Source organism: Acomys russatus, chromosome 5 (assembly GCF_903995435.1).
Source record: "Acomys russatus chromosome 5, mAcoRus1.1, whole genome shotgun sequence".
NCBI lineage: Eukaryota > Metazoa > Chordata > Mammalia > Rodentia > Muridae > Acomys > Acomys russatus.
The window spans coordinates 63,266,282-63,291,328 of record NC_067141.1 but is presented as its reverse complement, the minus strand read 5'-3'; the positions used below and the strand labels follow the sequence as shown (position 1 = coordinate 63,291,328).

At 47.6% G+C, this 25,047-nt stretch overlaps 1 protein-coding gene across 1 annotated transcript; it reads right to left on the bottom strand.

Moving 5' to 3' along the window:
* Positions 1-14,556: 14,556 nt before the first annotated feature.
* On the bottom strand, positions 14,557-24,160 carry LOC127189628 (stearoyl-CoA desaturase 2). The gene is made up of 6 exons (XM_051146627.1): positions 23,791-24,160; positions 23,005-23,287; positions 20,018-20,148; positions 17,837-18,042; positions 16,360-16,592; positions 14,557-15,059 (listed from the first exon to the last, which is right to left on the bottom strand). The coding sequence occupies exons 1-6, from the start codon at positions 23,812-23,814 to the stop codon at positions 14,860-14,862; spliced, it is 1,077 nt and encodes a 358-aa protein (XP_051002584.1). The 5' UTR covers positions 23,815-24,160; the 3' UTR covers positions 14,557-14,859.
* Between the last annotated feature and the right edge of the window lie 887 nt (positions 24,161-25,047).

Here is a 25,047-nt window from a genome sequence, read left to right as displayed (position 1 = left end):
CAGCCACTGTGGTTGGGGCCATGCCTGCGGTGGTGGTCCTGGGTTCCATAAGAAAGCAAGCCGAACAAGTCCTGGGGAGCAAGGCAGTAAGCAGCACCCCTCTATGGCCTCTGCACCAGCTCCTGCCTCCAGGTCCCTGCCCTGTTTTGAGTTCCTGTCCTGACTTCCTTCAATGACGAACAACGAACAATGTGGAAGTGTAAACCATGTAAACTCTTCTCTTCACAACTTGCTTTGGTCACAGTGTTTGATCACAGCGATAGTGACCCTAAGACAGTGGTAAAAGAGGACAAAAGCCCAGTATTACTGTAAGACAGGCTAGGAATCTGGGCCTGGGTTCTCAGAGAGGGTGTTAGGCCCCAAGTTCAACCCACAGCACTACTAGAAAATAACCACCATTAGTGGGCATCAAGCACGTCAACTTACTTTGGGCATATCTGTTCTAGATCATAAAGACAGATTTATTTAAAATCACGAAGGTGAGGCTGGAGAGATGGCTCAGTGGTTAAGAATGCTTGCTGCTCCTGGCGAGATCTCCAGTTGCCTTTCCAGCACCCTCAGGGTGGATAACAAGTCTGTAACTCCAGTTTCAGAGGAGCAGATGCCCTCTTCTGGACTGCTTGGGTACTGCATGCATATGGCGCACAAATACACATGAAATAAAAATAAATGAATCTAGAAAAAGATCTTGAAACCAGAAGAGTTGGGCTCAATTCCCAGCACCCACATGACAGACAGTTCACAATTGTCTGTAGTTACAGTTCTAGGGGATGTGACACCCTCACATAGACACACATGCAGACAAAACACCAATGCACATTAAATAAAGGAAAATCAGTTTTACTTCTTTGAAAAATAGGTTTAAAGGCTGGACGTGGTGGTGCATGCCTTTAGTCCCAGCAGTCGGGAGGCAGAGGCAGTCATATTGCTGTGCGTTCGAGGTTGGCCTGGTCTACAAAGTGAGTCAAGGATAGCCAAGTCTACTCAGAGAGAAACCTTGTGTTGAAAAACCAAACCAAAAAAAAATTTTTTTAATTAAAAAAAAAATCAAAAATAAAAGAAAACAAAAGAACCACCATGACCAAGGTGTTCCAATGTTGCTTCCTATTACTCTTGAGTAGTTTCCCATAGCCAATTCCAAATTCTTATCGTAATGGTATGGTCCATGCTGGGAGTTAACAACCAGGAATTCTTCATGACTGAATCTACAGGGGGTGGGTGGAGCTTGGTGAAGTTGAGCGGGAAACCCTGTGTGTTAGCATCCAGAGACACAACACCTTGCAGCTAGAATGCTGACATACCAAGTTTACTAAAAAGCTCTAGAACACTCGGTTCCCCTCTTCTCGCATGCAGCTCTACTTCCCAGCCTGAAAAACCATCAACACACCACCTCCTCAGCCCTCTGCCCACCTCTCACCGTCTCTGCCTGGCTTACTGCCTGAGCATCTTTTAATAGCAATTAATGTCACTTAAAATGTTATTGTAAGTCAGGCATGGTGGCACACGCCATTAATTCAAGCACTTGGGGATGCAGAAACAGGTGACTCGTTGTGAGTTGGAGGCAAGCCCGGTATGCATAATTTGTTCCAAGCCAGCCAGGGCTTCACAGTGGAAATGTGGAGAGAGAGAGAGAGAGAGAGAGAGAGAATGAACTAGATGGCTAGTAATATGGCTTCCAGGTCAGATGGTTAGTGGAGTGTGAGCTGCTCCCCTGTGAGACCGGGAAGCATAGTCAGAGTGCGAAAAAGTAGGCCATATTTCACAGGAAAAGAGGAAGAAAGTGCCAAGCATCCAGGAAAGATGCCGGAGAAGAAAAGGGGCAACACACCAGCAATTCAGCTGCGTCTTTAACTACATAGCTCAAGGTGGTGGACTGGAAAGCAGAAAGCGGCTTTCAAAAGGTAAGCCAGGTGACCCTGACAAGGACAGACTGGCAGTCCTACCCTCAAGACAAACCCACAGGCTCACAGGCCTCAGGTCCAGTTGTAGCTTTGGATTCTTCTGTTGCAGAGAAATCCCATTTTGGGTTTTTTGGTTTTTGGTTTTTTTGGTTTTGTTTTGTTTTGGTCACACCATATGAGCTAGAGGGAACAGCCATTTTTACAGGCAATTTGTTTGAAACTCAACTACCCTAGAGTTTTGAGATCAGGGAAGCACCACAGGTCAGGCAACTTGAGTTTGACGAGATGGGACAAGAAGGCCAAAAACCAACCAGCTGACAAGTGCAAGCGGCAGGAAGCTCAGCTCAAGTTGGGAGCTATGCAGGGGAAAGATGGGTGGCTGGAGGCAGTTCTCAACAAGGGAGAATGACCCTGATGTTTAATGGCTCGGAGCCTGGGGCCAGTGAGTGGGTACGTCTGCCATTGACTGTCACATAGCTGGAAAGGTCCAGGAGTGCGCGTGACACCCACAGCTGCACCCCTCCAGCAAGATGGTGAGTACTCAGAGGGTCTTCAAAGCACAAAGGCAGGCACCGAGCTCAATGCTATCGTTTTTTATCTACACTCCCAGGGTCCCTGGGAGTACCTTGCAGCTAAGCATTACCCAACCCCAGGGTTACAATATAGGGAGTCTCAGGAGGGTGAGAGGACTAGACGACACGTGTAAATACAAGTGTGACCGACAGAGGTTGCTAGTGTGCAGTGGAGGGGAGCGACTGGGGTGAGGATCCAGCCAGCAGAGATCAGATACTAACCCAATAGCCTCGGAAACAGCTTCAGCCACAGGAGAGGCAAGAGTCCATGAGTTCACCTGAGCCCCTGTCAACCTCCATGCATGTAACTAACAATCCTCAATCTTTGAGGACCCAGAAAGGGGATGATCTCATATCTCATCTCATCTTTTAATTTTTAATCCCATGATTGCCTTTTACTATTTTACACTATTTTAACTATTTTTGATGACTAACTGCTTTGTCCATCTAATTTTGCTTAGCCATTTTCATTATTGGGTGATCTTTTCTCTTTTATTTTAGTTTTGGTTTTGCCCAAGTTTCTTCCTTTCTTTTCTAACTTACAATTTTTGACTTATCTTATTTTGAGGAGGGGGTCTTGTTTTTCAACACAGGGTTTCTTTGTATAGCTGTTCTGGAACTCATTTTGTAGAGCAGGCTGGCCTTTAACTCACAGAGATCCACCTGACTCTACCCCCTGAGTGTTGAGATTATAGGCGTGCACCACTACTGCCATGCTTTTTTTTTTAAAAGTTTCATTCTGCCCCCTCCCCATCTACTTCACACCTCCCCATAAGGGCCGAGGAGATATCTCAGCTGTTAAGAGCACTTGTTTCTTTTCAGAGGATTGAAATTTGACTCCCAGCACCCACATTACAGCTCACAACCATCTGTAACTCCAGTTCCTGAGGATGTGCCCTTCTCTTTTGGCCTCTGTGGGCACCAGGAACACACATGGGACACAGACATGCAGGCAAAACACCCATACACAAAAAATTAAAATGAATTAAGTCTTTAATGAACAAAACATTTTTATAATATCAGACATCTTTCTGTTTGGTTTTTTGGTTGTTTGTTTTCTGTTTTTCAAGGCAGGGTTTCTCTATGTAGCCTTGGTTGTCCTGGACTCACTTGGTAGAGCAGGCTGGCCTCGAACTCACAAAGATCTGCCTGCCTCTGCCTCCTGAGTGCTGGGATTACAGGTGTGCGCCACTGAGTCCACCATTTTCTGTTTGTTTTTTGTCTTTATTTTTCCCAATCTTGTGCTCTCTTCCTTCCCTTCTATGGAATTGTTCTTTACTTTTCTTTCTCCTGTTAACTGTTTCTCGATTCTTTCCCTTTCTCTGCCCACTTTCTTCGTGCCATTCACTTATTATTTTCACATGTTCCTTACATAACTTTTAACTTCAAAACATGTTCTATTTATTTGTTTGTTTGTTTGTTTATCTCTGTCTGTAGCCCAGGCAGGCTCACTCTGTAGCCCAGGCTGGCCTCCAACTCAGGATCCCACCTCCTCGGCATCCCAAGTGCTGGGATGGAAGGCGCATGGCTTACTCCATATTACCACTTTCAGTTTTATGATCAATGGAAACACATTAATGGGCTGTTAGGAAATGGTTAAACTCCTAGTCATAGATGACTTAAAAATGAAATAGAAATGATATAAGCAATTTAAATATTCATAACAAGAAGGAGACAGTAACCAAAACATTCCCAAGAAGTAAAAACCTAGGACTAGATGGGTTAATTTCTGAGTTCTGTTAAATCTTTAAAGAAGAGATGAGTCCAAAGCTCCTCAAACTGTTCTATATGGTACAAGGCGGGTAGGAATTCTACCAAGCTCAACCTACAAAGTCAGCACCACCTTGATATGAAAACTGGTTAAGAAGACACACACTAAAAAAATTCAGAAAAATTCAGATGTGGTGGGGCACACCAATAATCCCAGCACTCTGGGAGGAAGAGACAGGCAGACCTCTGTGAGTTCAAGACCAGCCTGGTCTACGAAATGAGTCCAGGACAGCCAAAGCTACACAGATAGAGAAACACTGTCTCAACAAACAAAACAAAACAAAAGAAGAAAACTATAAATTGACTTTTCTGACAAACGTGGACACACACAAAACATCTCTTTTTAAAATTTTTATTTTTTTCTTATTTTATTTATTTATTTTTGGCTTTTTGAGACAGGGTTTCTCTGTGTAGCTATGGCTGTCCTGGAACTCCTTCTGTAGACCAGGATGGCCTTGAACTCAGAGATCCGCTTGCCTCTGACTCCTGAATGCCTGGATTATAAAGGTGTGTACCACAACCACCACCACCACCAACAACAACAAAATCTCAATGGAATTCTTGTAAACCAAATTTAAGAGCACATTAAGAAGATTACATGTGGTGGTGAATGCCTTCAATCCCAGCAAACTTTTTACAACTCCCACTCCCGTGTTAAATACTGACTTCCTGTTCCCAGTCCAAGCCTGCTTGTTTCAAGCTTCCTATTTTAGTTGTGCAGAGGCTGCCCTTCCCTGACTCAAGCTAAAAGCCTGTCATGGGCCATCCTCCCACAGCCGCACCCATTTCACACATTCGATCAATTGAATGAATGTCTATTCTGCTCCAAAAATACTTCTCAGATGTGTCCTCCCTCTTCCACTGACGTGCCTCTCTCGGAGTTTTCCAAAGCCTGAATTTAGCCTTCCAGCCCATGTGGTACCCACTGCCATTACAGTAACGTTCTTAAACATCGAGACTTCCAAAATTTCACCGCCTCGCCTGAATTTTTCCCTCCCACTGCCCACTCTATGCCCTTTCCTGCCTGCTAACCTGGATCTAGAAATTTCCGGAACACTTTAAAGCTGTGCTTTCCTGGCGAGCTCTCCTTTACATCACGACCCAATCTACCGTCTGTTTTTGCTAACCCCTGGCGCTCTGCCTCCTGCTCCATAAGCATTTGCACCACGTAGAGGAAAATTAAATGCGCGCTGCTTTGCCAGGGACCTCCCCTTTGAAGAAAGCTGATAACCAGAGCCCACTGCCAGGATCACTGGTGGAGCAGGGCTGGCCTTGCGGAGCCTAAGGCAGCAGCATCCTTAGGAAGCTCTCCATGGCTGGGTCTGTGACCCCAAGGTGCACCCACAAGCTTCAGCTGCAGCTGCTGATTGGCTGCGTGGGGTCAGGCGAGTGATGCTGAGAGTAATCCCTGGGAGGCGCTGCATCCCACCCCCGCTTTCCTTTGCCCTAGCTGAACCTCTGCGGGCAGGCGCTGGCCAAGGGCCAAGACTGGAGGTAGATAATCGCTGCCTGTTTCCTTCTGTATCAGGCCCTCAGCTTAACCAGTGCTGGAATTTAATAGGGCTCCGTGTTAGGTCACTAGGACAGTAATTTATAGTGCCATATGGCTGGGATGGGGTGAGGTGGGGTGGGGTAGGTGCGTTAGTGGTCCAAGGAGGTAGCCTCAGTGCCTGCTCCTGGAAAAGGTGAGGCTAGAGGCCTGGTTGGAAGCTTTGGCTAAAGGAATCCTGCTAGTAGAGGCATGGTTTCTTCCACTTCACCCCAAGGGGAACTGGTCTTCTCCAAAAGGGGAAAGAAAAAAGGGACAGATGTTATGGTAAAGGGTGACACTCCGTCAGTGCCACTTTTAAAAACTATTTACCTCGCAAAAAGTGGAACAGAATTATCACAGAAGTCTCATTCCTGTGGACACAAATCAACAGAAAGCAGAGCTCACTATTCAGATAAGAGGGGACAAGTCAACTCTCCACCACAAATACAGTGGAATGTTAATAAAAAGGAGGAGTGGGGAATTGCCAGAGTGAGGATGTCAGGCATCCATCCACTGGAGAAGACTACTCGGACACAGATTTAAGCCAGTAGAAAATCTTTATCAGCTGCCTGGTGACTACACTGGGTCTCTGAGCCTTTCTCAGGCTGAGCTTTTAAGTACAAAAAAACCATGTCTTTGGTTGACACATCTCACTCAGCAGGAACGGTTAGTTAAAAGGGCAACTACAGAAGCCAAAAGGCAAGGTTAGCCCACTTAGAGACTTTTCCTTAGCTGTGGACTCTAGTGAATTAGGTCTTTGTTCTCATTGTGGCAAGTGGTGCTGCCTACGTGCTGGGTGCCATGGCCTGTTACAAAGGAGACACGGAACATCATGCTGGGAGGACAACCAGATGCACACTGTACGACTGTTCCTCTGGCACACGCAGAACTACTGATACGTAGGCAGGGCGTGTCAGCTGATGCTACAGCGGCAAAGCCATGAGACGTCATTTGAATGGGTGTGGTGTTTCCTTTCGGGGTGATGATAATGAATTTTCTTTTAACTAAAAATGATGAGGCCCAGCACCGTGACGAACACTTTTAATTCTATCACTAAGGAGGCAGGGACCAGCCTGGTCTAACAGAGTGGGTTCCGGGATAGCCAGGGCTACAGAGAGAAACCTTGTCTCAAAACAACCAGATGACTAATAATAATTAATAATGGTGGTAGCCAAATAATATTATGAATATACTATGTGCCCATGGTGGCACACACCTGTAATCCTAGCACTCCAGAGGCAGAGGCAGGTGGATCTCTGTGAGTTCGAGGCCAGCCTGAACTCTACAAAGAGCGACCAGGACAGCCAAGGCTACACAGAGAAACCTTGTCTCAAGAAAGACGGGGAAAAAAGTAAAAATGGTGCATTTATAATGTCATTCATCCTTTAGTTTTTTTGCTTTGTTTTGTTTTGTGTGTGTTAGGGATACAATCCTGCATGTATGAATGAGTTCTACCTACACCATCAGCCCTAATAAATAAACAAACAAACAAGACCTAAGTTGTACACCAAGAAAACACCACTTCAGTCAACAAGTGTAACTAGCACAAATAGATCAGAGGGGAATTATTCTTACCCCCCAGCCCTCCTTCTAAAGATGGGGCACGGATGCATACAGCCAGGCATGGTTCTGGGCCTGCTCTGCCTTTCACAGCCACTTTTCTCTTTTCCTCTCCTTGTTCACAAAGACTTTCCACAGTCTGGCCCGGTCCTGCCTACTCATTGTTCCTTAGGGAAAATAGTCAAGATGCCAATGGACTCTTGGATGTCCCCATCACCGAAATCACCATGAGTCAGCACAGCATACAGTGTTCTTCTGTGAGCTCCCTGTCGCTGGGGCAGAGCAGACTGGGCAGGGTGGTGTGGGAGGACTGGTCACCAGAGGAGGAGAAGGGCTCTTTCTGTCGCCAGCAACCTGCGTTTCTGTACCCCCCCCCCCCCCCCCCCGCCCCGAGGAACTTATCACTGGGCTTTCTGGCGTTTGCTCAAAATTCACTGTACAAGAAAGATAGTGCTTTCTTTGTGGCATAGAACATTAAGTACAGGTCACAGAAAGAACACCCACTTCCTGTGACATCTACCATAGAGCACTGCTGTTGAGGTGCTGGGAGACATCTGCAAAAGAGGAAACTGCCCTTGAGATGCTCAGAACCTAGAGGAGGCCAGACTGTAGTTGACAGGAGCAGTGAGGAAGTGCCAACCCTATTCATATGCTCTGAGAGATGGGTGTGAAAGTCAGGCGTGGTTGAAGGCTAAGGTGAGTCACTGGGGACAGTGAACTAGGGTTGTCATGCAGGCACTGTGCTTGAGTTTTGTGGAGCCAGATGGCAGCATGGCCACTTTCACTGCTTCTAAATGAACTTGGCTAGACCACAAGGGTCAAACCGATAAAGTCTCATCACCGCCTTCTGATGTGAGTTGAGGCATCCTCCAGCCTTTAGCTTAGTGTCTGGCAAGAGAAATGTTACTGGCGTTGCTGTTCCATCTTTCAGCCTTATTAGACTCAGAACTTGACAGACTGTCCAGCATCAAAAGATGCTGCATTTGTGTTTGGCACAACCCTTTTCACGTCTGTGGACGATAGCATCTGGCTTTTCCCAACCACTGTAATTTGATGTATCAAGATTATCACCTTAGAGTCTACATTATAGCAGAGACCTCATCACTGTTGAATTAAACATGAAAGAACGTGTCCTTCGATCAAAGACTTGAATTTCCCCAGCGCGCTCTCAGAACTTCTGCTCTTGAATCTCAGCCTGTTAGTACTAAAACAAGAAAACACAAGGTGCCCTTCTCATTTAACGTTTGTTATCAGACATGGTCTGTAAACCGTGAAATCACACTTTTAGTAAGCCAGGGTGTTGTGGTGCACGCCTTTAATGCCAGCACTGGTGAGGCAGAGGCAGATGGATCCGTGTTCGAGGCCAGCCTGCTCTCCAGAGAGGAGTTCCAGGTCAGTCAGGGCTACACAGAGAAACCCTATCTGGAAAAACCAAAAATAAAACAGTTAACATTTATGGTTAGCGACTTTTAGCGTATTTGCTCAGTCGTGCAACCATCAGTAACGTTTGGAAATGTCTGTTCCTCGCCACAAAAGAGGGCCCGTGACTCTGTTCTTCTTCAGCCCCTCGTGACTCAGTCTGCCTTCTGACTCTAGCTTTGCCTATACCGGCGCTTTCATATAGACTCCTACAGCAGCTCTTGTGCCTGCCTCTGTTGGAGGATTCTCTTTACCAGTTGGGCTGAGTGCTTGCCAAGTATCAGCTAACTGTGCCTGTGTGGTTTAGTGTCGATTCTCCATTCTACACCACTTAGTCTGGTCATTAATGTACATTAGTAAAAGTATTTGTAACATAAATTCTCTTTGAAGAAAGTTGGAAAGGAGGAAATAAGCTTCATCCATCTTTGAACTTTCACTTGTCTAACCCTGGGTCTCTTCAGTTTCTCTGTGAGTGGTATGACTTTTATAATCATCCAACCTAAAAGGAAGTTGACTTGATAAGGATTGCCTTGAGTCTGCAGGTCTGTCTTGGGAGCGTTACCATCTTAATATTAGGGTTTCCAACGTAGAATGTTCCTTTTTCCTTATTTAGGTGTATCTCGTTTTCTTTCAATAGTACTTTATACTTTTCTTTGGGATAGGGTTTCACTTTGTGCCTTGGCTGGCCTGGAGGAGCACTATGTCGATCAAGCTGGCCTCACAGAGATCCACCTGCCTGTCATCCCCACACCCCAAGTGCTGGGGATCAAAGGGGTGAACAGTTAACCTGGATACGTCAAACTTTCACATGCAGCACCCTGAAGCACTTCTTAAGCAGGACATCTATTACTTGTGATCTAGCTCCATGTCAGTTTTAAATTATCCGTTGCTAGTTTATGGAGGTAAATTTGTTCACCTATTCCTGATAGTACATTAACATTCTGCAAGTTACACGTGTCATTTCTTCCCCTGGTAGACTTCTTGGAGGACAGTCCTAGCTTCTCTCTTTCTCTCTCTCTTTTTTTTTTCTCTCTCTCTTTTTTTGGTTTTGAGACAACATTTCTCTGTGTAGCCTTGGTTGTCTTGGACTCACTCTGTAGACCGAATTCACAAGAGACCTGCCTGCCTCTGGGATTAAAGGCATGCACCACCAACTCGCCCAGTTCATTCCTGGTTTTTCTATGGAAGGAGAAAACTGCTAGCCATTGGGTGCTAGTCAATTCACAATTAATACTCTTTATCATTAGTTATTTCTCTTACTTTTGTGGCATGGTTTAATTTTGCTAGGACCTTAACCTACTTTTAACCTGGGTGGGTGGGGGGGGGTGAGAATGAGAATTGATTACTGTCTTCTGGGAGTGTTTACACTTAAACAAGCTAAGGGAGACAGCAGTTGGCCTGGCACTTAATGACTGGCAAAGACTCAGCATACATACACTACTTCTGGATAGTCGGGATCACTGAGTCCATCACAGACTCCTTCATGCTAGACACGGTAGTAGGACACACCAACCACCGGCCTCCTGGCCTTCCCTTTTACTTCTTACATTTTGAGGCGGCCTCACTAGGTTGCCCAGGAGGTCCTTCCTCCTCACCCTCCCAGGTAGCCAGGATTACCGGCCTGCACCGAACAGCCATGCTTCAAGAGTCCTCTAGAATGTCTAAGGTGAAAGCAGACACAGAAATTGAGGTGAACCGGCAGGTCACTGCTCTGTGTACTCTTGGAAGGCCAGTTGTTGCTTGGAAGTTCCTGTTGGAAAGCCAGGTTTCTTTAACCTGTGTGTTGTTCCCTTTCTGTAAGTAAGTAACTTCAGAGGAAGTAAAACGGACTAAAGGGGGGCGGGGAGCAAGGGAAAACAAACCGCTTTCCCATCTTGTGATCATGCAACCTTCCCTGGGATGACTTGCTTTCTTGTACCTGGCCCCGATACAGGACATTACCGAGACAAGAGCAAGGTGGACTGCCCAACCTGAGCTGCAAGGGAAATATGCTCTCAGGCAGCCTGTTGGCCCTGAGATAGAGACCTGGCACTTCTCCAAGCCAAGGTGCCAGCTGGTAATATTTTTGATTTAATGCCGACTACTAGTTTTCTATTGCCGGAAATGAACCTCATATTACACCTACAAAAGGCAGGGCAGGTCACTAGGGTATAATTCAAACTCTGCAGCTTCGGATTCTTTTCATTTTCAAGCCAGGGTTTTTCTGTGTAGCCCTGGCTGTTGTCAAACTCAAGAGGTCGGCCTGCCTCTGCCTCCTGAGTGCTGGGATCAAAGGTGTGGGCCACCACTGATTTTTATCTTTTTCTCTCTTTATAAATGAAACACATGGGGGAGGGGGGTGTGGAGGTAGTGAATCAGACAAGTCCCAGGGGACTAGATCACAGCCAACACACTATGAGAAATATTGCAGTCAGATCCATTTCATTTTATTATGAACAAACACAACCTCAGATGAGTAGAAATACTTTCAGAGTTGGTATTAATGAAAATTATTAGATTACAAATAACTACTGTTGCACATAATAAAGGAAAAATCCCACCCAAGGAAGGAAATGGGAGTCCTGCATGTTTTCATAGCAATGAGTATACACTATCTAACACAACCATTCAATCTCTGAAAAGAATGTAGATTAACAATGTCATCTGGGACATAGGCACATGTCAAGTCCATGGTGGACAGTTACTATAAAAATGTGCAGGACTTAAAAAGATTCCTCTACTGAGGATGCCCAAAGGTGTTATAAAGAGCATTTATTCATGCTCAAACCTACCTGCTGAGGTAGGTCAGGATTACCATCCCAGTTTCACAGAATACTGAGTCACATTATTGTTAAGTGACATATCCAGTGCTATGGTTTGTCCAGTTAAGTCACGGGTTGGAAACTTAATCCCCAATGCAACAGTGTTGACAGCTGGGTCCGTTAAGCTGATTAGACCGGAAGGGCTCTTCCCTCATTAACATCCTTATCCAAAGAGTGAATTTTTATTGTCAGAGTGGAGCTGTTATAAGAAAACTGAGGGTGGAAGGAGGCCCTGGCCTGCACCACCAGCAATAACATGGCCAACACTTGCTTAACTTTTCTTTCTACTTAATCTATTTCAACTAAAGGAGACATTCGGGGTACTAGCCAACCATGAAGAAAAGCTTTCACTTTAAATGCTACAACCAGCTTTCCAATCTTCAAACAAATAGCAAAGCCTACAAATCACAGACGCTCAAAATTACTTCCACCATCCCTCAGCTATGGGTACTTCAGCCAAAAAGCCCGAAGAACAGTTCACAAAATGAAGCCCCCAAAGGGAATACTGCCAAATCAGTGTACAGCTAACCCTCCAACCAGGCCAGCCTACATCCTGCCACACTGACAGGCTCTCCGCTTTTAAGGAACACAGAGGAAGCAGGCTACAAGCAACACTGGTTAGGAAAGAGGTAAGGCACCCAAGTCAAATGTGACCACAAGGCAGGGACTGTTAAAGAGAGTTGCTCTATCAGATCTTAGTTTCTTATTAATGTGACGCTTAATTTGAGCTTTAAAATCTTCAAAGTAGTGTTCCTTAGTGAGCTGGCATTCTCTCACTGACAGGTATCCATAGTAGGGTCCTCAGCCATGCATGGTTCAGATCCACGGGGCAGGCTCAGAAGAGAAAAGTTGCTTTTATTTTTCACATATTAAGTGGGTACCCAGTAACCAGCGGAACTAAAATCACCCAGAAGGCATTTCCAAGGAACAGGGCCACAGGTCAGCTAATATACTGGAATCATCCAAGAATCCTATTTTAATCAACAGCTAAAAGAAAAGGCTGCTTTCACGTGGGTGCACAGAGGTCCTGAAGCCTCTATTCAACTAGCATAGGAAGACTGCCGGCTCCAACTACCAGGGGCTCAGCAGTATGTATAGAATTTGGTATGCTACCCAGCCAATCTTAATACAGCTGACTGAGCTGGGGGGGTGGGAGGGGTCAGATATGCCAAGTAGTTTGCTGACCAAAATCTTTTACACAAAGTTCATGGCATCTCGGATCTCCTCTTTGCTGGAGCTTCGCAGCAGATGGTGGCTCCAGGTAGAAGGGACTCACACCGAGGCACCTCAGAACACGAGCTTGCCTCACCCTTGCTCTGCACAGCCTTCTGCTACAAGCACCACAGAGTCACCCAGGAGTACTGATTAGCCCAAGGAGCTTTGCTGACTGCAGGGAGCACTGAGCATGCTCTGTCCTGACTCACACTGGAGGCAAAACAAATAATTAAAAAAAGAAAGAAAAGAGAAACGAAAAGAAACCCAGGCTGGCTCTCTCATCTGCGCACGAGCACAACGGGACCATCTGTTTTGGAGTGACTCATGAAACAAAGAGCCTCTCTGAGCCAGAGATGTTTCCAGGACATTTGCCAAACTTTTTCTTTAAAGTTTCCCAAGTGTCAAAAGCCTGGGGGGTAGAGGCGGAGAATCTGACCACCACAGGAAAAGGGACAGGCAGCTCCACTTGCTATGAATACAGGTTACATCTCTACGCAAGGAAGCTGCTGGGACTACACAGCTTTACTGCCTGTAAAGATGAAGGACGTCGCTACCCAGCGCAAGACTAAATGTCAAATAGAGGAAAAGCAAACAAAAAAGAAAGAAAAAAAAAACTACATGAGAACACACAAAGTGGGTAGGGGCAAAGAGGCAGATGTTGTGGCGCTAGAATTTGGCCATGTATCCCAGGCAGTCCTGTATTTAGGCTGGATGGTCCCAGAGCTGGTGAGGCACGGGTCAATGCTGTGGGGAAAGCCCCTCTGCAGAGAAGTGGGACTGAAGAGAGCTAATATCTAACCTGCTCCACTAGAGCACCCCAAAACTTTGCGAAGAAGCTCCCCAGCAGTGGGGTCCCAGAAGCTTTCTTTTGGAAATTAGGAGCTGCTCAGTGTCTTCTGATTTCTCCATTCACTGCTCAAACAGCACCTTTTTCTCAGAGGGAAGCATTCTAAATGGGGGTCTGTAGGACCCTGAGTGGACTTTACATCTCTTCAGCTTTAACTGCAACTTAAGTTCAGCTCTTGAGATCATCCCATCGCTGGATGTATGAAAGGCCAGAGCCGTCCTTCACTTAAGGGAAGGACCAGCATTTGTGAGGATGTAAGGGTAGGAATTAAAAGTTGGGGGTGGGGCTCACAGAATGCCCAAAACTGCGAGTGGCCGTCCTCATCAACACCAAACATGCTTCACCCAAAAAACTCTTGCTCTGCATGTCCCTGTTATTATATTATTTATGTGAGACAAGGTCTCACTATCTAGCCCTGGCTGGCCTTGAACTCAGAAATCCATCTGCCTCTGCCTCCCAAGTGCCTCGCCCTATGTCCCTGTTATTAAAGGAAAAGAAAATCCCTCTTCAGGAGAGACTACTTTTCTTACAAATTGTTTTTTTGTTTTGTTTTGTTTTTGTTTTTTGTTTTTTTTTTTTAGTCTCAATCTAACCTACACTGAGATACTGATGTGTGCTGTTACCGTATTCTTGTGCCATCGGGTCCCATGGCTGTCACCTACTCAGAATTAGGAGAGGAGGCATGTTGTGTGGGAAGGCTCCAAGCCTCATCACAAGAGATTCCCCCTGCCCCACGTCTTTGATGAATCACAGCCTGCACGTGGAGTTTGGCCCCTTAAGACTGACCTGCTTTGCAAGTTCTCTGCCAAGAGAAACTATTTTTCCATTCCATCTGGCAAAGCCTGGGCTAAAAATAACAGGAGAAATCTCTGAAGATTTTCTTATATCTCTGACTCAGAACAGCTTAAGAGTTGGGGGTAGGGGGAAAAACTTTACTTTAGACCCTTGAAAAGTTGGTATACTGTGGAGGGTGAGCGCTGACTTATGGCTGAACAGCTGCTGGCTTGGGAGGCAATGAAAAAACAAGGTCAACAGGGACAAAGCAAAGGAAATGACAACGGGAAAAGAGAAGGGAAGATGAGCTTAGCATCAAAAGGAAGAGCTGTTGACTTTCGGTCTTGTCCATTTTACAATACTGTACCAGAATGGGTTAACTTCGTCGTTTTAGCGTCAGTAGTTAACTAAGAGAACATTAAGCCTCTGCCAAGCTGGCTTTCGGATCAGAAACTGGAAGACCCCAGACTCAGCCACTTTTGAAGCTCCCATCTCCAGTTCTTTTAATCCTGGCTAACACGGCAGCCTTGGACACTCTCTTCCTGTCGTAAGCCAGGCCGAGGGCAGCCATGCAGTCGATGAAGAACGTGGTAAAGTTGACGTGCCAGCGGTACTCACTGGCGGAGTAGTCATAGGGGAAGGCGTGATGGTAGTTGTGGAAGCCCTCGCCTGGAACAGAAGCAGGGAGAGTGTTAGGGGCTCAGCGATTGCTGCTTCCTCCTCTTTGAACACCCCTTAACCAGTGGGTTCCTCAAACTTTGGAGATTCAAGACTGCAGGTGAGTGACTGCACAAATCCAACATCTTTTACTCTGAGCAAACAGACACCCTCAAAGGCACCGTAACTCTATTTATAGTATGGGATTTATACACCTTGTCCAAATTATTCCTTTTGTAAGAGGATCTTAGCACTGTAATTTATTTCAAATATAAATGAAAGAATATTTGTAATGGTAGGTCTCTGAAAAGAGGGACATATGTTAGTTATACAAAGAAAAATATTTTAAAGTCACTTTCAGTATTTGCATGTGTATATGCACACGTATGTTATAGCATGCACGCGAAGGTCAGAGGACAGCTTGCGAAAGTCGGCTATCTCCTTCCACTATGAGGGTCCCTGGGGATCAAATTCAGTCTGGTCAGTTTGGCAGGCAAGAGCCTTTACCTTTTGAACCTCCTTGCCAAGCCAGAAAAGCTGCTTTTAATAACAGCTTAAGCTAATAAGCGTTATACAAAGATGGGCACCAACCTGAACAGTGTCATTAGATGACCAATGGCTCTTATCACTGAGACAAAAAAAAAAAAAAAAAAAAAAAAGCCACAGGTCTGCGTAGGGAAACCTAACTCAAGGCCTTTGTCAAGCAGTTCTTGGAAAGACCAGGAAAAGGTGGGCACAGAGAGCAGAGGCGCATGTCCATTCATACTGACCACCGGCACTGGGTTCATAGGTTCCACCAATGATTAAGTGATCTGTCTAGTAGGACTACTCCCCAATGGGAGAAAATAGAAAAACAAAAGAAAAAGGGGAAAGAGGTGGCAGAAAGTGAAAAGGCACCATACAGGCGTCGTGTCCAAGAACACTATATAGAAATAAAAGTGCTATCAGCGTGATGTACTTGAAACTGACTGTACTAAGTTACAGTCATTCTTACCTTTTATACGGCATGGCTAAATAAAAACACAAAGCTTACATTCATGGAGATGACCCTGCTTTTCTAGTCATGATCCTCTGCCCTGAGTGAGGAGACTACAGACCTGCCAGAGGTAGCTAGAAAACGGAGACCTCAAAAAGGCCTATTATAGTCCGACTTTCACCCTTTCCACAGAAGTTCTGGGCTTTCAAAAGGATTCCCCAATAAAATTACACCCCTGGTCTCCTAATGGGGAATAAACAAAAACCAGATCTCCTTGCGTCCTGGTCAAGCACCTCCAGCAGCAAACCACCAGATGTGGTCACGGTGGGGACTTACCCACAGCTCCCATCGAAACCAGGATATTCTCCCGAGAGCTGATGTTCTTGTCGTAGGGCCGATAGCCGTAGAGGTGGGCGGCACTGTTCACCAGCCAGGTGGCGTTGAGGACCACGGCGTATCGCAGGAAGGTGCTCACACACAAGCTGTTCACAAACGTTTCTCCCCAGCAATACCAGGGCACCAGCGTGGGCAGGATGAAACACATGAGCAGGAGCCCGGGCTTGTAGTACCTACGGAGAGACCGACCACACACTTAGTATGGAGCAAGGACTCTTTCACTTCCTGGACTATCCACTCCCTACAGCCAGGCCTGTTTTTTTCCCCTATCCCATGAGTAAAGAATAAAAGGAACCAGCCCGAAAGAACGTGGTGGAAAAGTTGAGAGCAAACACTGTCACCTCACTGTTTAGATGGGGTAATGCGGATGCAATAGATGATTCCTACTACCACAGTTGCTTCCTGGGCTGCCATCCACCTGCCTTTGTGTCTCTCTCTCTCATGACCACTGCAAGCCTCAATGCGGCGCGTGGTGTCATGCCTCCATTTCCTGCCACCAGCATCCCTGGCTCTGCGGGACCCACGCCAAAACCCCGAGTGACCCTGCCCCAACTATAGGCCTCAGGATCCCTACTGCAACACCACCCCTCCCTCATCACGTGGCCAAGGCCACAGATACGCCGAAAGAATTGTCTCTCTGCGACCTTCAGTAGCGTCATCTCCCTGTCACATCCTAGGAAGGTCCCTGCATGTACTCCTTGCTTCCTCGGCGTAGGTCCTTCCTACCACGTAACTTGTGCCCCTCCGAAGAGTAAGCACCCCTTCTGCCGCTGGAGACGCCTTTAGGAATTCTGCTGCTAACTTAGCTAGGGAAGCCTGCGCATAGGAAGGGCGTTGGCAGGCAACCTGTCTTTATCGTTCTTTTTCTCTCTCGCAGCTGGTTATTTCAAGCAGGAGGGCCTCATTCCTGGAACACTCGGGGCTTTAGCTCACAGCATTCCGTCTGCACACAGTCCCTCTCAGAAACACGCGAGACGTCTCCGTGCAGCTATGGATTCGACGCCACTTCCTTCTAAGCCCTTCCTCGTCAGCAAGCAATCTCCCTGCTCTTCAAATCTGTCCGATATAGACATAGCCTGACTTGCGTGGTGACTATCAGGCTACTTGGCTCGGCCCCCTAGTAGGCTGCTACCTACTACTTCAAGGCAAGGTCTCCATTACACTCAGCTCTCTCTTTTCCCCCCTCTAAGGAAATAAACAGGGTTTTTGTTTTGTTTTGCAGTTAGCTGAGTCCAATAAGACAACATAAAGAGAAAGTAGTTTACCTCTGGGGCCTGTAGGACATTAAAAAATAGGTTTTAAAGGATCCGAACATGTAGGGCCCAGCAAGTCACGGCTTTCATTTCCTAATTCCTTAGTTTAAGAATGCAAAGAGTATAAACCTTACAGTCCCAGGGCCACATCCTTCCCAACTCACCTCCGCTGGAACATCACCAGCTTCTCGGCTTTCAGGTCAGACATGTCCAGTTTTCCGCCCTTCTCTTTGACAGCTGGGTGTTTGCGCACAAGCAGCCAGCCCACGTGAGAGAAGAAGAAGCCACGCCGGGAGTTGTGAGGGTCGGCGTGTGTCTCTGAGAACTTGTGGTGGGCGCGGTGATCTCGGGCCCATTCATACACGTCATTCTGGAAGGACGGGAAGGAAGAGCCCAGGATTGAGAAGAGATGCCCTCCCAGGGGGATTGCAAGGACTCACAAAACCCTCAAGACATAGTTCAAAAAAAAAATGCATACGTGCAGCTGAGGAGTGGTCCTCTGCTTCACACTTGCGTTAGAGGCACACACAGAAAAACAACTTAAAGTCCCAGAGCTCAGGAATAACATGGCACTTCCTATACGAAAGGTGGTGTTGGTGAATCAGTCCTCACGTTTCATTAGCGAGTAAGATGTTGTCATTTGGGTTTTGTTTTGTTTTAAGTTAACTGTGTGCGTGTGCATGTGCACATGCGTGTGTGAATACAGGTGCATACATGCCACGGCCCTTGTACGGTCAGACGACAACTTTTAGGAACCAGTTTTCCCATTCCTTACCACAGGCACTAAGGATCAAGCCCAGGTTGTCAGTCCTGCACTGAAGGCACCTTTACCCACTGAGCCATTTTGATGATCTGCATAGCAGCTTTTAACCAGTGACTATGGACAGATTGCAAGGGGAGCACGTTTTATTTTCTGGCTCCCAGAGTTTGAGGCAAATGGTCTTGGACCCTAGGGTGTTTCTCTGTAAAAACAGTAGAGAAACTCCATCCTAACACCTTCACTGAGTGTTGGGCCTTCCTGCCCAGTATCAAGGCCAGCATGGAACTCAGGGCCATAGCACACTTCCAAAGCACCTCTGGGCCCTGCCACACCTTCAGGAGCATACCACTGTCTCTTCTTTCCCTCTGTCCCCCAAGAATGTGAGGAATCTTTTAAAGGTAAAGTTGCTCGAGTTGGAATCAGATAGTCGTAGCTGCAAATCATGGCTTTCCCACATAGTAAATTAATTGACTATCAAGACTTTGAATTTTGATCTTTTCATCTCGAAGATGAAAAATGTTAATTTAAAATAATTAACCTAAATAATGTTCAAAAATTACTGAACTCAGAGTCAGTGAGATGGCTTAATAGGCAAAGTTACCTTCTGCCACGCCTAATAACCTAATTAAATCCCTGGAGCCCACTGGTTAAGAAGAGTAAATTCACTTTTGAAAAATTTCCTGACATTTACATGATCTGTGGCAGAAACTGTGAGCATGGACATGTAAATATACACTAACAAATATAAACAAAGCAATACATTTATGAAATATTAAAAAAAATGAATGACAAAAAAAAAAAAAAAGGTAAAGTTGCTCGGTAGGCTAGAGATGACCATGAGAATCTGGGTGAGCACGTCAAATCTTGACAAAGCAGAGGGGACTAATTTGGTTTCCTATTTCCTCTTACTGCAAATTAAACCCAAACATTGGCTGTCCTATGTCCTTAAAGCTTCGAAACCACGCAGGCCCCCTCCCAATTCTCTACCGTTTTAAGCTGTTGCTTGAACATCTGGAGAGGGGTAGTAACAACCCTGTCTACTACCTCAAACCGCTGTGAGGACTTCGGGAGCTAATTTCGCCCCCTCCCCACCCCCGAGACAGGGTTTCTCTGGCCTGGACTCGCTTTGTAGACCAGGCTGGCCTCGAACTCACAGCGATCGCCTGCCTCTGCCTCCCCAGTGCTGAGATTAAAGGTGTGAACCACCACGCCCAGCCCATTAGGAGCTAATCTAAATGGTTAGTGTTTGTTCTAAAACAACAGAGCCTCAGAGTCTGTGACACACCACCTTCTCTCCCACTGCGGTGGAGTCTAATGCACGTGTGTACTGTTTACTTATGATCTCAGAAGCCCCGGTTCCTGTGCCCCATCTTTTATACTACAGACCCACAACGGGCCTATTATTGTGGCACCACAGGGGACCTCAAGATGAAACCCGACCCAGCACTTGGAGGATCTTTTCTTATTTCCCTTCCCAGTGACTCTACGGGTATCTGGACTCCAGCACTGAGTCTGCACCCCAGGGGACCACCAGGGACCAGAAAGGGTGATGGAAGGAGGTACAGTCACAGCACCAGCTTCTTACCTGGAAAGCCATGGTGTTAGCGATGATGAGGAAGAGCCTCAGGGGCAGCCGGGCCTTGTAAGTTCGGTGGCTCCACAGGCGATGAGCCCCGGCTGTGATGCCCAGGGCACTGATTACGTAATACCAGTATGCTGTAGGACAAGAAAGTTGGGCCATCAACCATCAGACCAGTTCCATAAGGGAAGTATGCCGCAGACTGGCTCCCAGCACCAGCCAGCTTCTCCGTTAGCCTCTGGGTAAAGGTCTAGTTTCCCCTGAAGCCCTGGGATGCCTTAGTCTGTGACACTTCATAGATTTTTTACCACGCTGTGCCACTGGTCATCAGGAGTCTGTCTGTAAGGGCATCATCCCAGGGCCTATCTTCCTTCTCTGACCTCTAACCGTCCTCTACGATGTTCTGGTCAGGAAACTGCACTTCCTCAGCCTACAACCCATACCCAAGGGCATTTTTTATGCACCAGCCAGAACAATCTGGGCAATGACTAGTTGGAGAAGCCAAAACAGTGACACACCAAATGGCTACCCATACCCAAGGCTTTTTACCAGAGGTACAAAAGTATTTCAACACCGTGGCAGCATAGAAGTTGCGTAGTGGCTCACACACTGCTGAGGATGCTAACCTTCTCATAATCTCTGTGCTATTTGAAGGTGAGTTTTCCGGTCCCCACTCCTTATTTCAGTTCTACCATCCAGCCCCCGGGATCTGTGTGCCCAGTTCCCGTATCTCTCCTTGGCCATGCCCCCAGCTATTTAGAATCTCGCCCTGACTGTAAGATAGATGCACCGCACTGCGCTCAAAACTGGCAGATGAGCGTTGCTTCCCTGGCCTTCAGACATGCAAGCTCAGGAACTGCCGGTCGTGATGTCTTAACTCAGAAGGAGAGCAGGGTACCCATCTGCCCCCTCCATTAGCAGAACTAGGGAGCAGGGACTGGGGCCTTGGTAAAAATAGCTAATACTGGTTCCCTCCCAAGGAACAACAGGAAGGACCTTCACAGGCTGCAGAATTTAGTTGCTATTGGAGACAGCACACACTGTACAAACTGCTCTGTCCCTCTGCAGAGATAAGAACCCTCTCTCTTCCTTCTCCCCTTCCCCCTGCCCCGTTCCATCCCTCCTACATGATCCCAGGAGAGCAAGACAGCATACTAAGTTCTGGCCACGGGATAAAAGACTTTCATCCCGGTACCTGGAAAAATCCTAGGGTAACCAGAGCCCTGCATCGCTGAAGGGCTTTGGGCAGAGCAAAAGCCCTGAGCTGAGCACAAAAAAAAACAAAGAAACAAACAAAACACCCAAATGTTTCTTGCTGCAGGTGACCCAGTCAAACTGGATCCAAAAACACAGATGTTACCGAGAGTGGTGTGGGGTTTGAGTGTTCAACCACACACAAAACCCAGAGACACAAGAACTCAGGCCGGCAGTCAAGCTCTCTTTCAATTCACCTCTCAGCCTAGCAATCGGGAAACTTAGGTCCCTCCTCTGTCTCCCAGAGAAAAGCATCCACAATAGTGGGTACAAAACATCTCATAGTTTTAACCTCAGAAACGAGCTGGGGGAGTTTTAGGTTCTCAGTGTTGCCAGAGACGTCGCTTCCGCTCTGGAGTTAGAGTCCACAGAGGGGCAGAAGACTCTTAAAGCAGCCAAACAAGGCCGGCAGGGCACACAGCCAATCTAAAGAAGCATTCATTCCCACTTTTGGCAAAGATGGTGGCGCACGCCTATAATCCCAGCACCCAGGAGGCAGAGACAGGTGGATCTCTGTGAGTTTGAGGCCAGCCTGGTCTACAGAGAGTTCCTGGACATCCAGGGCTATACAGAGAAACCCTATCTTGGGAAGAAAAAAAACAAAACAAAACCACAAAACAAAACCAAAAAAGGAAAAAAAAAAAGAAAGAAAGAAATGTCTGGTATCAGGAAAACTTGATATTTCATCGCCTGTAGGATCTAAGACTGAGGTAGAGGCAGCTAACTCTTAGACAACCAGCCCTTCCATTAGTACCTACACTCAGACACTGCTCCAGAAAACCTCCCATTGCTCAGAAGAACCCCTTGCTCATAGCCCCTCAGAGAGCAGCAAGGCCCCCCTCCCCCATCACAGACCTCCACTTCCTCCTTCAGGGTTCAGGGTTTAGATGTGAATCCTCCTGCAAAGTACACGTGGGTATCTAGGGGGCAGCACTGCCTCCAGCCAATACCCATGGATCCCTGAGGAGCTCAGTTAGGCAGGTCAGTACCAGGGTGGCACACTCTAGTGGCAACAGTTAGTTCAGGGCCACTCCAGGCTCTGTTCCCAACCAAGGAGGCATTTTAGCTATGGTGTTTGAAGGGGAGGGGCCACAGCGCTATGTGGGTACAGGAGAAGAGCAGCAGGGGGCTAAATAGAAGGAGAAACACTCCTGCACCCTTATTTTATTTAAGAATGGTTTGCTCATGGGCTTGTGCCAAACCCTGGTGCCCTGTACCATTTAACTGGGATATATCTTTCAACTAAGATATACAAAAGCCTCTTCGTCTTCCTGCAGGCAAACCAGCCTGGTCCCGCCAGGCAGGGAGATCCTAACAGTTGAACTTACAACCCCCCCCCCCCAGCTCTCTCCTCTTAAATAGTATCCCGTGGCTCTGTCCCCTCACTGGACTCAACAGGTGTCCTTGAGGCCTGTGGTCTTGCTCTTTGTTCTAATGTTTTTTGGGCAGGGCTGGGACAGGTGCCATCAAGTGACTCATACAGAAGCTTGTCAGAGACTTCAGCCTCAAATGTTAGGAGACTCTCATAACTCAGACGTCGTCTTCCTCGTCCCCGCACTGCACTGCACCCCCCCCCCCCCCCCCCCGCAACCATTCTAATACCACTAGGCTCTTTTCCCAGCCCAGCTGGTCCATCAGGAACCAAAAAGAAAATACCACTGCCTTAGGTCAGAGGCCACCTCTTTAAAGAGAAGGAGAGACCAGAGGCATTGGCTCCAGACAAAGGGAGAACTACTCACCGAAGAGGCAGGTGTAGACCTTGCAGGAGGGAACCAGTGTGATCCCATACAGGGCTCCCACGTGCAGCAGGGCCATAAGGATGATGTTCCTCCAGACGTACTCCAGCTTGGGCGGGGGCCCCTCCTCATCCTGGTAGCTGGGGTCATATAAGTCATCTTTTATTTCAGGGCGAACATCTGCTCCCCAGTGGTGAGGGGTCTTGTCAAACTTCTCTTCTCCGTTCTGCTGTCCCCCAGAAGGGGGCGCTGTGATTGTGGTGGTGGCCGAGTAAGAGCCAGAGATCTGCAAGGAGAGGGGGGTGGGGAATTAGGACTGCAGACGCGTGGGGGCAGCAGGGGGTACTCCTAGCTAAGGTTACCTGCAGGAACGCTGCAATACCGGCCATCCCCCAGTGCCAAAGGTTGCATGACTGTGGAGGGTACCACAAAGTGGAACAAGGGAAAGTTTCCTGAAATGTGCACGCTGGCGGGAATAAATCTTAGGCTGTAGGGGCTTGGAGAGATGTTTTATTACCAGCAGCACCCTTAGCAACTCACAAAGGAAGACCTGTCCGTATCGATAAAAGGTCAGGCTTTAGTTTTACTTTAAGATTAAGAAGTTAGGAGATCAACTGCGCTCAGTAAAAATCTGGTTAATTGCCCCCTCCCCCAGAAGAGCAACGCAGAAATGATGGCTAACTGCTCACTGCTGCTCTGAACTCCCTCCAACCCCCAACCAGCCACCCACCTACAAGTCCAATCTGCACCCGCCAACCTGAGAGGGAGGGGCCATTTGGGGGAGCTCACCTCTTGCAGTATGTGGGCCGGCATCTTGGCGTCGGATGCTGGGATCACGTTCCCAAGGATGAGAACGTGCAACGAGCTTCAGATCTCAGGGACTGAGGGTGCAGTGACTAAGTTTCTGCAGCCCGCTGGGCTGTACAAGCCCCGGGCCAGAGCTGGCAGTGGGGTAATCGTGTCCTGTACTTCCTTAGGTTCGGTTTATTGATCAGTAACCAGATTAAAAATCAAAAACTGGCTGGCCAAGGCAGCCGCGGGCGGAGACAAGGATAGGAAGTGTGAGAGGACGCCAAAAACGCAGCTTGCAGCCACCAGTGTCCAAGAGTCGGAATACTGCAGACACTAACACCGCATTGTCCCATCCCTAGCCAGGCGGAGGGGGGCGATGCTAATGAGGCTTTCGTAAACTCTGGCTAGTCATTGGCCGATGGGAATTTGGTACCACCTCGTCCTGCTGTTCTCATTGGCTCTGTACAATCTGCTGTTCCCTCTGCCCCCGGCTCCTCCTCCCCCTCCTCCCTTCTTTTTCTGCCTCTTGGCTTCTCACCCATCCCCCGCTGGTCCTCCACCCAGCCCCCACCCTGCCACAGGGGCGCTTCGGCGCTTTCTCTGGAAGAGAAAACCCAATCCAGCAGTGGGGGTTGGCTACCAGGCCAGGAAGACTCGGTGGGGCACATAGAGATTGCATGGTTGGGAAAGCCACGACAGCACCGACCACTGGCAACTCCATCCGGTCTTTGCATTTCCAGAGGCGCGCGGGAGGGGAAATGGCTACCACCAACGGAGAGCAAAGCTGAGAGGGGCCTACAGCCCGCCTCCGTCCTCAACAGGCGCCTCTGTAGTCCCTGTTGGAACAATGGTTCAGCGTAGCCCACCAGCTCCAGGACGTTTACCAGATAATACCCGGAGCTCTGGTGCCATAATCAAGCTTTCATAGATCTGTGGCTTGCCCATTCACACTAGGCTCAGTCACAGTGGTCACTGTGCACACTCCAAGGGCACAGCTGCCATCAGTCAGCTTTATCCATTCCCACTCCCCATTCACGCCTGCCTTTGGAATGCACGTGGCACCTTTGGGAGACTCTGTTAGGTTGGAAGTTCGCAGTTTTCTACGTGGAAAAAAACCGGGAAGCATCAGGCCGAGGGACGAAAAAGAGAGAGAGTGGGTGTTGAATTATTACTGGAAGCCTCACTGTGGCTGCACAGTGGGTACTCACTCCATCTTTCCACTTTAAACAGGGGGAACGTGACATAAGCAGGTGA